This window comes from Anticarsia gemmatalis, chromosome 11 (assembly GCF_050436995.1).
Source record: "Anticarsia gemmatalis isolate Benzon Research Colony breed Stoneville strain chromosome 11, ilAntGemm2 primary, whole genome shotgun sequence".
Lineage (NCBI taxonomy): Eukaryota > Metazoa > Arthropoda > Insecta > Lepidoptera > Erebidae > Anticarsia > Anticarsia gemmatalis.
The window spans coordinates 6,361,912-6,374,333 of record NC_134755.1 but is presented as its reverse complement, the minus strand read 5'-3'; the positions used below and the strand labels follow the sequence as shown (position 1 = coordinate 6,374,333).

The 12,422-nt window shown below is 36.1% G+C and overlaps 2 protein-coding genes across 2 annotated transcripts; both read right to left on the bottom strand.

Annotated features, from left to right (window-relative positions):
* Positions 1-3,175: 3,175 nt before the first annotated feature.
* Positions 3,176-9,066, bottom strand: LOC142976580 (WD repeat-containing protein 36). Its single transcript, XM_076120011.1, has 8 exons — positions 7,976-9,066; positions 7,674-7,843; positions 7,120-7,356; positions 6,712-6,894; positions 6,070-6,265; positions 4,512-4,590; positions 4,012-4,174; positions 3,176-3,897 (listed from the first exon to the last, which is right to left on the bottom strand). Exons 1-8 carry the CDS (start codon positions 8,917-8,919, stop codon positions 3,194-3,196), a joined length of 2,676 nt encoding a protein of 891 aa, XP_075976126.1. The 5' UTR covers positions 8,920-9,066; the 3' UTR covers positions 3,176-3,193.
* Positions 9,067-9,352: 286 nt separating this feature from the next.
* noi (splicing factor 3a subunit 3 noi) lies at positions 9,353-12,367 on the bottom strand. The gene is made up of 11 exons (XM_076120186.1): positions 12,109-12,367; positions 11,920-11,967; positions 11,629-11,787; positions 11,481-11,553; positions 11,084-11,175; positions 10,752-10,979; positions 10,465-10,625; positions 10,254-10,382; positions 9,976-10,168; positions 9,675-9,876; positions 9,353-9,531 (listed from the first exon to the last, which is right to left on the bottom strand). The coding sequence occupies exons 1-11, from the start codon at positions 12,202-12,204 to the stop codon at positions 9,398-9,400; spliced, it is 1,515 nt and encodes a 504-aa protein (XP_075976301.1). The 5' UTR covers positions 12,205-12,367; the 3' UTR covers positions 9,353-9,397.
* Between the last annotated feature and the right edge of the window lie 55 nt (positions 12,368-12,422).

Here is a 12,422-nt window from a genome sequence, read left to right as displayed (position 1 = left end):
TGAATACGAAGCTAGTGCAAACTAAAAGAAATAAAAAATGTCGTTAGTCGATACCGACTCTGTCACAAATTACTTTAAAGTTACGATGCTTTACATGCTAAGCTTAAGTTCTTCGCATTTTTAAACAATAGCCAGTGGCGTAAGTTTGGAAACGGTAGCCATAAAATATGTGCAACGGATTAATTTTAATCGAATATACTACACGAAAGCATCTTAACAAATAGTAGATATCTCTAAAATAATATTTGTGTCAACACTTATTGAAAGTCAGGGATTCGCTCAACCCTACACAGCAGTACAAATAAAAGTTACGAGTCGATACGAGTAGGTAGGATATCTCGTAGGCCGATGTGCAGAAAACGGATATCGGAGTGCTACACCATGGACAAGGTAAACTCTCCCACTCTGTTTGCTTTTAATTAACCAATGGTCAACAAACGGCTTTGCCCCATACACTTTTCATGAAACAATTTTGCTGCACTTTATAACGTATGTTTGCTTAATGTAACGCGTGTAAATTAGTAACGGTACAATTTCACATCCGAAAGTATCGATTAAACTCTCGTTTATTCTTTATATGGATGATGTAGCCGTAACGGTTTGACGGACATTAATAATTGCGTCTTCAATCAATTCGATTCACGGGTTCTGAATGATGAATCGGTTTTATTACACTGCGAAAAGGTCTATTCGAAGCGTTTTAATGTAATTACACGAAACAGGTAAGCGAGAGCTACATGTTCTTCAACTCATCAAGCCTAATAAGATTACTACGTTTAATGAACGTGTATCTCTATTGGTACACACGATGTTTACCCGAGTCCTTCAGCGAAGCTGTGAAAAGTGGGTGTTTATTTTTTAAATAGCTGATTCGGGCAACAATCGCTTACGTAATGGTATTTTGCTACTTTTAGAGGGTGTCTAATCACTAAACAAAACCCCCGAAGCAGGCATTCAATTTATTTTCGTTTCCTTTTTTAAGCTGAGCTTAGTGGATCCATTAGAGACAACTTGTATTGGCAAGCCAGTTAATTTGCTGTAAATATTTGGAAAGTGGATAGTTTACATTGTTACTGCACGCACAATCAAAACTCGGTTAATCGTGGTATTACGCAAACCAAACTTATACTATAGGTAAGCATATTACTTGTTATATTTTTTATGATATATAACTTCATGATATTAGTACTGTTTATAGTGATAGATATTCGCAGAATATTATACGATCTGCATTTGTTTAATTGTCTCAAAAACACATTTTAGAACATAATTCTCGTTCCCTATGGCTTCCTTCACCAAATACATATCTTAGTTACATTCTGAGGTAAATATCAGAAATACAAAAATTCCAAAGAAATTTAGCTCAAAACAAGTAATATATTCAGTCAGTTGGAATGCGTTTTATAATCTGCATCAATAGTTAATTTTCTAGATATTGAGTTTAATACCCAGTGGACACCGTCAAGTGGTCGAGCACTCCCCACCCACGCCCGCCGCATTTATGAAGATTCAACTTTCCACTGAAAAAGTTAAATGGCGTGGAATAAAGCATCGGTAATAGAAAATGGACGACAATCCTCATTTCCTTGTTCTATATTCAGATCAAAGGAAACTTTCGCTACGATAGTCATAAATAATAAGTATTTTTTACTAGATATGTGCATAATGGATATACGAGTACTTAATTGAAGTAATAGGATAATTTGTGAGAAAAAGGACTTATAAATATCCGTTACCTAAGTCTTTTACAGAGCTTTGAGTTAAAGATATCTGATTAGTTAAGTAACATATTTTAAGTGCCAGTACCAACTTAGTTATTGTAGAGTCTGATCTCTATTTATTAATAATTAAAATCATGATTACATCAACCTACAGGTTACTGGGTTACCAGGTCGCTGCTCATGCATAATAGTGCAGTTAACGATAGCACCTACTTCATAAGTCGCTGGCCCATCCCCAATCATCCCTTGTTTGCAAGGAATAAACACGCGGTGCGCGGCGGTCTTTTGTGCCGACCGAAACAGACCCGCGACTCACATGAAAGGGTCTAATTATAATTGTTTAACGAGAAACGGTTGCAAGCATAATATATTATTTTAACGAGTACGATTCTCAATCGGGAAACGGTTATATTTCCTTAATAACAGCTCTCATAGGTTGTTTCTAACCGTACATTACGACACATACGTACCTACAGACGCTACGCTCCGAACGCCCTCCGGAAATTAACATTTTCTAAAGCGCTTGCAAATGAAGGCGCATACACATCGAAATGACTTTTCAAAGCCTTTGTTACATCTACACACATTCCTCATGAATTCTGCTTTGCAACGAATTCTAGGCCAAAAAAAGATACACATTAATGAAACGTTTTACTTTCGCGCTATTTGCTTAACACTCGGTCCTGGCTCAATAAAGGAATCGCTAAGATGCGAAGGAATTTGATAGATATTCATAATGCAAAGGAAAGGAAGCACAATCAGATTTTCATTGGAGATTCTCGTCGCCGCCTGTGGGCCGCGACGCTGAGGGGGGCGGAAAAATGAATACTTATTGCGAAAATGAAGCGGGCCATTAATGAACGCCGGCTCCGGTGAACCGATCGCCGCGATTTAATTCCCTTCGAAAAATATTCAATAAACGCCGCAAAGACCCTCGCGCGGGATCATCCGCAAACAGGCGGAATCCAATGGAGGAGAAAAATTGCATAGACGGAGGAAAAATCATATTTTATCAAAGAACCAGTAATCCTTACAAATCTTTTCTTTGCCAATGAATACTGGTTGCCTCTACCTCCTAAGTCAATTTGAGGAACACCTCGATACCTAATCCATAGTTACTTTTATGGGTATTATATTAGCTATGTAATAAGTAGATATTGCTTTACAAGATAATTCGCATCGACTTATATAAAAACCCACTTTTTCAATGTTCACAATAAGAAAGAATCATCTATTACGTTCCATTGTTGAGAGTGCTCCCGCAGTAGGTACGTTTCGGTTCTCTTTGTGTATGTACGTACAGCTTTAGTTTGAGCTTTTTTCATATCTTTTTTTATATTTAGATGCGTACCCTCATTTTTCATTCCGATGCAATAGGTAGGTAGGTATATTTTTAATAAAGTGTGCATTGTGTTGGTGCTGCACAATAGTGTAGAAAAATAAAACAGAAACAATGAGCTTTAAATATTTTATTACATATCTTTCAACGCTTTAACCACGCAAATGTTATACAATAACTGGCTTTGCAACTTTGACCACGCTTTCGCTGAGGTTTCTTCGACTTCGACCAAAGCACTTCTGAGTTCCTCAGTTTGAGCGATAATTTTAGTGTGCATTTTCAAAAATAAACTCATGTAAGACTGAGCTAACTCAAAATCTCTATTACTCTTAAGCATGACGTCCAACATACGCAGGAATTGTTTCATTACATCTAAATTGCCTCCAGCGTCGGGTGCCATACTTGTGACTTCTGCTTCAATAGCCGCAGGAGAGAGCGTTTTCAATTTCTCGATACACTTCTCGTAATTTTCTTCCGTCTCACATACAATTAATTTCTTTGCAAACACTGTTAATGTTGATAAAGAATCTGGTATTAATAGCTTCGTTTCCCTGTTGCCGTCCTTGTCTTTCTCCAAGTCAAATTCTAATTCGAGGCTGGGTATAGTAGGCAAAAAGAAGGGTGCGGATTTTGGCACAGTGAGCGGTGTTTTAGGTTTATTGCGTTTCTTTACAACGTCTAGGTGCAGTAAATTCAGCCATCTAGATGTAGGTTGATCGGATAATGTAATGAGTTCTTCGCTAATTTGTATTGGAGATTTATACTCGGGCTCTTCTCCTAAATCTATGATACCTATATCGTCTATATCGGGCTTCTCTGGTGCTGTGCTTGGTAATCCTAAAAATACGAGTACATTGAGATTTTGCTAATCGATAAGAGAATATAACGTTCGATGTAGTAAATAAAAACATAATAAACTACTTCGTGCTAATTTAACAAATGAATACTTACTCAATTTAGGTATGCTAACAGCATTTCTATCTATAGGCTTGAGGAATATCCTCTCGTACAACAGTTTGTTGGCCCATAGAAATACTCCCAATTCTCCTACATGAGTCGTTGCTAAGAAGTCCCCGGTGGGCGACATGCTGAGCGATGTGCAAGGTTGTTCTACCTACGAAGAAATATTTCATTTATTACTTACTTGCATTTACGAATTAAGAAATCCAAAGAATAGTTGTACATTTTTAGTTTCTTACACGGTCATATAGATATAGCTGTACAAACGCTTGCTTTTTCTTCTTTAAAACATTTAGGACCGTTTTTTTAAAAGTTGTGTTAGTTTATTCGAGGTTTTATTTTGGCGTTTTTAGCAAACAATGAATATGAAATATAACAAATTATATTGCAAAATATTTACTTTCACCAAACCGTGGCGCGTTTTGTCATAATTTTATGAGCTATACTTTATATTACTCGCAAAACCTCAATCATGATAATTTAATACTTACAGAGAAAATGTCTACTAGCTGTGCGCTCGGTATGTCCCAGGTACACACAGTGCAGTCCATTGATGAACTAATTAACCACCTGTAAAGATAGGTACATGAAAGTGAATTCATAATGAATGGTCGACGCATGTGCCACAACGGTCGACGTTGTTAAATACTACTGCATTCTGACAACCAATTGCTGAAACAGCCTTCAGTACTTAAATCTCCAGTTGCCTTTGATACTTCGATGACTATTGTAGTAAAATAAATACTTTCATCACTTCAAATTCATTAACATTATAGAATACGAGCTTTAAGTTTAATTCGGCACTGCACACCAAGTCACCTCACCACAATAACTGTAGCCGCGTGTGGTGGGTTCGAATCCTACCCGGGGTAAATCTTTGGGTGATGATCACTAGTATTTGTTCTGAACCTGGTTTTCAATTTATCTATAAAAATATGTATTAAGAAGTATATAAGTTTAGTTTGGAATCAAATGACCGACCGGTGACCAATGATATTTATTTATTTATTCCCAATAAGGGATCTAAAAATAGGTTTTCAATTTCTCGGTTCTTCGTTTACGTAAAATATAAGTTATTTTTTTAATACCCCGTAACACAATAATCATAAAAAATCTATACTAATATTATAAAGCTGAAGAGTTTGTTTGTTTGTTTGTTTGTTTGTTTGTTTGTTTGAACGCGCTAATCTCAGGAACTACTGGTCCGATTTGAAAAATTCTTTCAGTGTTAGATAGCCCGTTTATCGAGGAAGGTTATAGGCTATATAACATCACGCTACGGTCATTAGGAGCGGAGTAGCAACGAAAAATGTTACAAAAACGGGGAAAATTTTGACCCATTCTCTTAGGTGACGCAAGCGAAGTTGCGCGGGTCAGCTAGTAAATTGATAATGATTGAATTGGACACTGTAAATAAGGTGTTTTCTTGTTATAGTCCACGTGGTAGAGTATTAAAGGCGCAGTGGCAATGTTGACGCGCCCGTATATTCATTCGTAGAAATAAGTAACACGAGACGGAATTAGCCTGCCTCCATTTAGCACTTTACAATGAAATTCTAATTATTTTTCATAGAATTTACTCTAAAACTAACATGTGCACAGTGTCGTAATAACTTTAATAAAAAAGAACTACTGTTTTTTTTAGTTGTGTTAGCTTATGCCCGCTAGCGGCGATATTATATTACTAGCATTGCGCGTGAATTCGTCAGCGTGAAAAGATTTTAAGGGGTTCAAATTATTCTATGTTAATCTATATCTCTGTACCAAATTTTATGAAAATCCGTTTAATATTTTTGGTGTAATTGAGCAACAAATATCTATTCAAACGTTCGCATTTATAATATTAGTAAAAAAGTAAGATTAAGGTTTCATCTAGTACTATGTTATTAGTCTTTTGTTCAATGTCATATTTCTAAAGCTCTATACTAAAAGCGACCCCGAAGCGAAGCGAAACCCGATTGCGACAATCAATTTCAAACCTTATAATAAATTGATACGGACGTAAAATTAATATTCGAATAAACTTAAAAGATTGAAACAGAAACTTACCGGCTCTGAGTATCGAATTCAATATCAGTTATTCTCCCGTTGTGGCCGTCGAACTTTCTTACAATATTCATAGTGTCGATATCGACAAGTGTAATGGAGAAGTCTTCGTTGGCGAGAGCCAGCAAGCCGCTGTCCCTGTGGCATTTTGTACTTGATACCGACTCTTCTAACCTTATTACATGGAACGGTGATGACGCTAAAACAAAATATTTACATAAAACAATTTTAATTATAGTCCGATTGCTTTCGTCCAATCGCAGTGGGCAGAAATAGGAAACAAAAGGATAGAAAAGGATAAAATAGATTTTTGAAGATATCCCAAACGAATATTTTTTCCCAAACGGAACGGACGGCAGGACGTTATATCGGAATTAAATACGGTACTTCATGTAGTAAACTGTTTAACTAGATCTTAAAATCAACTCGTCGTTGATAATTGTCTCGGCGCTGAAGCAAATTGTAAGGGTTTACAAACATAGGTCCTAGGCAACACACAATAATTATATGCTGAGTAGGTATATAAATATTGTGTGTTGCCTAGGACCTAAAAAAAATTAATCCATTAATAGGCAACTGTTAGGCAAGCGTCTCCTCCCGGAATGGAGGAGGAGTTAAAACTTAGTTAAATTATTTAATATTTACCATCTTTAAAATGCCAGAACTTCAATTTATCGTCAGCACCAACAGTCATAACCCTTTGATTACAAAGATCTGTTTCAACTCCCCTGACGCCGCCTTTATGTGCTAATTTATTCTCTTTGCCGTAGTGTCCGCGATGTATGCCAGATTGCATGTTGAATTTGTGTACCTGTCCATTGCTATAACCTGTTTAACAAATAATAAAATACATTTTTTTAGTTCGGATTATGTTGTGAATTTATGAACATGTCTCCAAATTCTTGGACAAATTCTTCTACTTTTAACATCCACTTACAAGAGTCGTGAACACTCAAGCACAAAAGTATAAGTATTTTTTTTATTCATTTCACAATTTCTGATCTGATGTTGTCAATATAATAAAAAATCATTAAACAACTATATAACACTTACCAATAATTACGAAGTTACCACAATGTGTAACAGTCAAACAGTTTGCAGTAACTCCCTTGTTAAATTCTGGAGGTTTCAGCTTGTGGTCTCCCATGCGCATCTTATTGTATGACCAAGTAGTAGCCACAAAGAAACCTTCATGGAGTGAGGCAATACTATCCCATTGCTTGTCTCTCTGCATACAAGAACTCAGCTTTGTTATTGGAGGTAATATCAAGTTGTCTACATCCAATCTCTCTGAAAAATTAAAAACAGTGTTGTAATCATACTTATAAAACAATGGAAAACTAATCTGATGATCAATTAATTTGCATTTGCATTTCAATAAAGCATGACATTAGTTTACAAAAACTACGTAATTTTAATTTTATTCTTAGAATGAATACTGTGCCATAAAGCTTATGTAGTAGCCTTGTAAAATACAATTGAAATTTGTACTACAACCTCCACTTACATATATCCATTTCTTTAATACTATACAAGGAGTACCATAACCTTTATTCATACAGATATTTACATAGTGAGCTTTGGTCTGAATAAAACAATGTACTTACTTTTCTTCTTAGAAGCCTTCCTATTATGTGATGCTTTTCCTAAACTCTTGTTGAATGTTTCAGAAATAGTGTTCATAATGTGTAGACTGCTGTCACTACCAGCTGCCAACAGATTGTGTCCACTCGGCTCACAGTGAGCTACCATTGCTGGAGGCTGGGAATGACCCTCTCTAAAAAAAACAGAAAATAATAATTATTGTACATAAGAACACCTGTTAAGTTAAGGAAATAAATATGAAGATTTCTTGAACACTAAGAAGTTTTTTTTTATTTTCATCTAGGTATAAGAAGATTTATCTCACCTTTTCCTCAAAAGCCTTGCACCACCATCAGGCATATCAAATATCCAGAGCTTTAAGGAATTGTCTTCAGAATTAGTTACCATTAAAGGCTCAGACATCAAGCATTTCAAGCCACATATCTTAGAGTAATGAGCAGACTGTATTTGTGATAACACTCTCCTTTCCTCCAAATCCCACATTACTATATGACCCTCTGAACTGCCAGTTATCATTACAGGTACTCCATCCAGTCTGAATGATAAACTACTGACCATGCCCCAGTCATGAATGAACTCCATTACAACCTGATCAAATTTCAAGTTGTGCAGTATGACTTTACCATTAGCTAATGCAATAGCAACTACATCTATAGCAGGTGCCGGTTCTGTTACTGTTACAGCTGACTCCCAACCTTTGAAGGTAAACACCAATTTCGAAGTTCTCACATTCCATAGCTGCAGCTGACCTTGCTGACTTCCAAGCAATATCTTGTTCAAATATGTCGGTGGATGACACAACGTGGTTATTTTAAAGTGTTCTTCGTCAAAGCCAAGTTCCAGAAACTGTGATTCCTCCTTGATGTCGAATATTTTAAGTACATTGTCTTCATCTATTGATATCAGATGAATACCGAAAGGAAACATCAAATGGATTGGAGCATTGTGTCCTTTATAAACATGTTTCAATTCACAACCACGTCTCCAGGCGTAAATGTTGTTCTCACTGGCAGTATAGACATGGTAGCTGTCGCCACTCATACAAGTGATCGGGCCAGGATGTTCTCCACTGATGCTTAGCAGACGGAACTTGTCGCACCCGTAGGTGTGAAACCACTTTCCTACACTTGTACATAGTAAAGTTTCGCCTCTCCTTTTGATAAACCGAGCAACAAACGGCACATGTGTGCTAACATAACCTAGCACTCTCGAACCGGTAAATATCCGGCTGCTGGAACTCTCCGGCATTGTCACAAGACTTCTTCAAATAGATTCACTTTACAATAACACTGTATTAAATTCACAGAAAGGGTTAATATCATTTACAAATTAAACCATACTAACAAGACACACGCGTGTGTTTGTTATTAATTTGCTCATTGCTGTCAGTCACGCTGTCAGCTGTCAGTGCTGTCACAATGTACGATATGTCAAAAGAATACAGACGATACAACCATCCAGCATTTTGCTCATGGCAACACCTGCTATTGAACTAGTTGCCTATGCTGTTTCTTTGTCATCTTAGCAAAGTTTACAGCAGACAACTAAGTATGAATTTCAGAAATATTCGTATCCTCAGGAAAACAGTTCCACTTATTCCCTGCGGTGTGAGAGCTTAAAAGCGATAAGGAAATAATAATTAAGGGTAGGTCAATCAGGTTTAATAAAATAACTATAGCTTAGTTTTCAATTTATTACAATAAATCTTATTATATAGGTACAATATTTATAGAAGGCCCTGTCGCTTCAAATCTTCATACGTCTTACGATTTACGACGTTGCCTTGAGAATCTTCAAACTCTTCATCATTTTCCGCAACAAATCTCTCATTTTCTTTTTGATGTTTAATTTTCTCCCACACTAGAAAAAAAGTATAATTTATTGTGAGATATACACGAAAATAGGAACAGATTCATCTAGTTCGTCTATTCGTTTTTTTATCCTTCAAATAAATCAGCTTATTCTATTGAAACATATAAATTATTAGAACTTTGAATACTTACAAGCAAGTGCATCTTCAATCTGGGTAACATTAGCAAAATGGGCGGTATTCGGGATACCCAGGCACCTCATGCCGTGAGCATGTCGCCATTCGGCAAAATGACGCTGGAATGCTTTCGGTCCCTTGTACGTGTAGTTGCCGCAAATCTCGCAAGTGTAGCTGATATTCAAACCATGGAGTTTGTAAAGCCAGTATGGTATGGGCTGAAAATAAACAAAAAGTAAGAAACAAGAAAATTATTGTTCACAAATAAGTTATTTTTAAGTTAAGTGGGGCTTGTATCCTGTTGCTAAGTAAATTACCTTGCCATCCCACCCAAGAGGTAAGTTCTTGGGATTATAAGGTACTTCATCATCATCTGAATCAATGTCAGGAGCAGCAGACGCATCACTCTCGTCGCCACTGTCATCGCGCCTCTCACCGGCAGCGCGAGCCGCACGACGCGTGACATTCTCGATAGTCGCACTGCGGGTACTGCTTACTATGTTGGCAAATCTAAATAAAATAAATATTTGAAGATAAACAAAGCATCAATCATTTTCGGTTATTCCCTGACATCATTAAATAAATGTGTGATTACCTGTAAACTTGTGCTTCAATGGCAGCAATATCTTTGTGCCTTTGCTGTGTAGATGCTTTCGCCTTATTACCTCCTTTTTTGGCAACTAAGGACTTATCCAAAGATGTCTGCCCTTTTGTGCTGAACAACCTACAATAAAAAAACAATTAAAATTATTTAGGACAAGTATAAGCACATTAAATTAGCTAAAATAATTTTCTTCTATACATACCTCTGTGCCCTTTCTTCTAATGTGCCACCACACTTTAAGCCCAAAGCCATGAGGGCAGATTTCAATCTATCCAGACCAAGTGAAGCAAGCTCTTCCCATGAAGAGAAGGCAGAAAGGTCCAAATGAGCTCCAACATTTGTGAGAGCACCACCAGTCTCTTTCTGTAAATATAAAAATATAAAATATATTGTTATTTAAACCCTATTTTACTTGATCTTCTATAAGTACTTGTTACCAGAATATACCAAATACCAAATGTCTATTAAAGTCACAGAAAATATAAAAACACTTGCCGGCCATCCAGGAAAGTTTCCAGCCTCCCACTGTTTAAGAAACTCTTGAAGAGCAGCAGCCATTTCTTGTGCCTGATCCATGAGAGGTTTCACACGACTCACAAAGTCCTTCAGGTATGTCAGAAGAGCCCTGATGTAGTTCCTGTATTCACTGTTCTTGCGTTCACGAGGAATGTCGAAGAGATGGTCAAATATAGCAAGGTAAGTTATGTAGTCCACTTTCTGTAAATAAGGAATTTAATTTAAGCAAAGAGTTAATTTCAATTGGAACCATATAATATTATGCATAATAATAAATGATTAAAATAAAAAGTTTTGTCATTTACCTCAATGCCTTTCAAATTAATGTACTTTTCATAGCATTCATGCAAATCTAGGTACTTGCCATAGCCCTCTTCATCAGTGAATTCAACAGGAGCTGCAAAGAGTGATCAAATATATTATTAGTAACTTCTGTTAGTATTAGTAGCAAAGTAAATATCATTTGACAGCTCATATGGTCATTTGATTCCAAACTAATCAAAGCTTATACTACAGCAACCAAATAACTGATTATCATACTAATATACTTCTAATTGCATACTTAAATAGATTAATTAATAAACAACCTGGCCAATACAAATGCTCATCACACAAATATCTATCCTGGGTGGGATTTGAACCCACCACACTGCACCACAAATAATGCAGTGCAGACCATTAATAAAAAAAATTGATACTTACTTGTATAATCCTCAGCAGGGTTTTCTCTTAATTTTGCCAATTCCTCAAACTCTACAGACATTGGAACACAAATCTGAAAACATACATACAATTTTGAAACATAAAGAATAACAGAATCTTACATACTTGTCAGAAAACCTATTCATACCTCATTAGGATGTTTTCTATGAAATTCTTTGATTTGCTTGAGCCTAGCGTAAAACTCTTGGAACTCGTTAGGTCCAGACAGTGCTGCAATCTCTTCTTTTCTAAGTCCATCCTTATCTTCATACAGTTCTTTTAGCCTGATAGTTGACTCTACATACCTCTGCAAAAGTTAATCATTAAAATAGTACCTCTGTATGAACTGTAGAGGCAAATCACAAAATTTGAAAATGATATAGGTTTAAAAGTTAGTGGTCAATCACAAATATATAAGATCACTGTATAATATACTCACATCGTGCAAATTCTTCAAACGATGGTCGGCATTAATCGTCTCACGATGCTGAAAAGAAGGGGAGAAGACTAATTAACTACAAACAAACAGTTTACAGGTTACAATTCGATATAGGTTATCTGATTGAAATAATTCAAAATGATTTCCTTAAAACTCCATAAAGTAATAAGATAATTCTAAGATACTAACCCCTGTCTTTTTATGCAGGATTTCTTTCACCATAGCATCCATGGTACGCTCCCTCTCCTCATGATAACTTCGTTGCTGCTCTAATATAGTTTCCATGATTAGGTTTCTAGGTTGCACTCAAAATTGATTAAAGATATCGTAACATACATCAACGACTTTACAGGAGTTCTGTTTTATAATGAATATTATTACAATATAACCAAACAAAACTTCAAGCTCCAAACTCCAAAACAAAATCAATTTCTGACAATCTGACACATTGAAGTTTACACAGATTGTTTGAGAACCATAGAGGAGAGATGCAATTAGTCGAT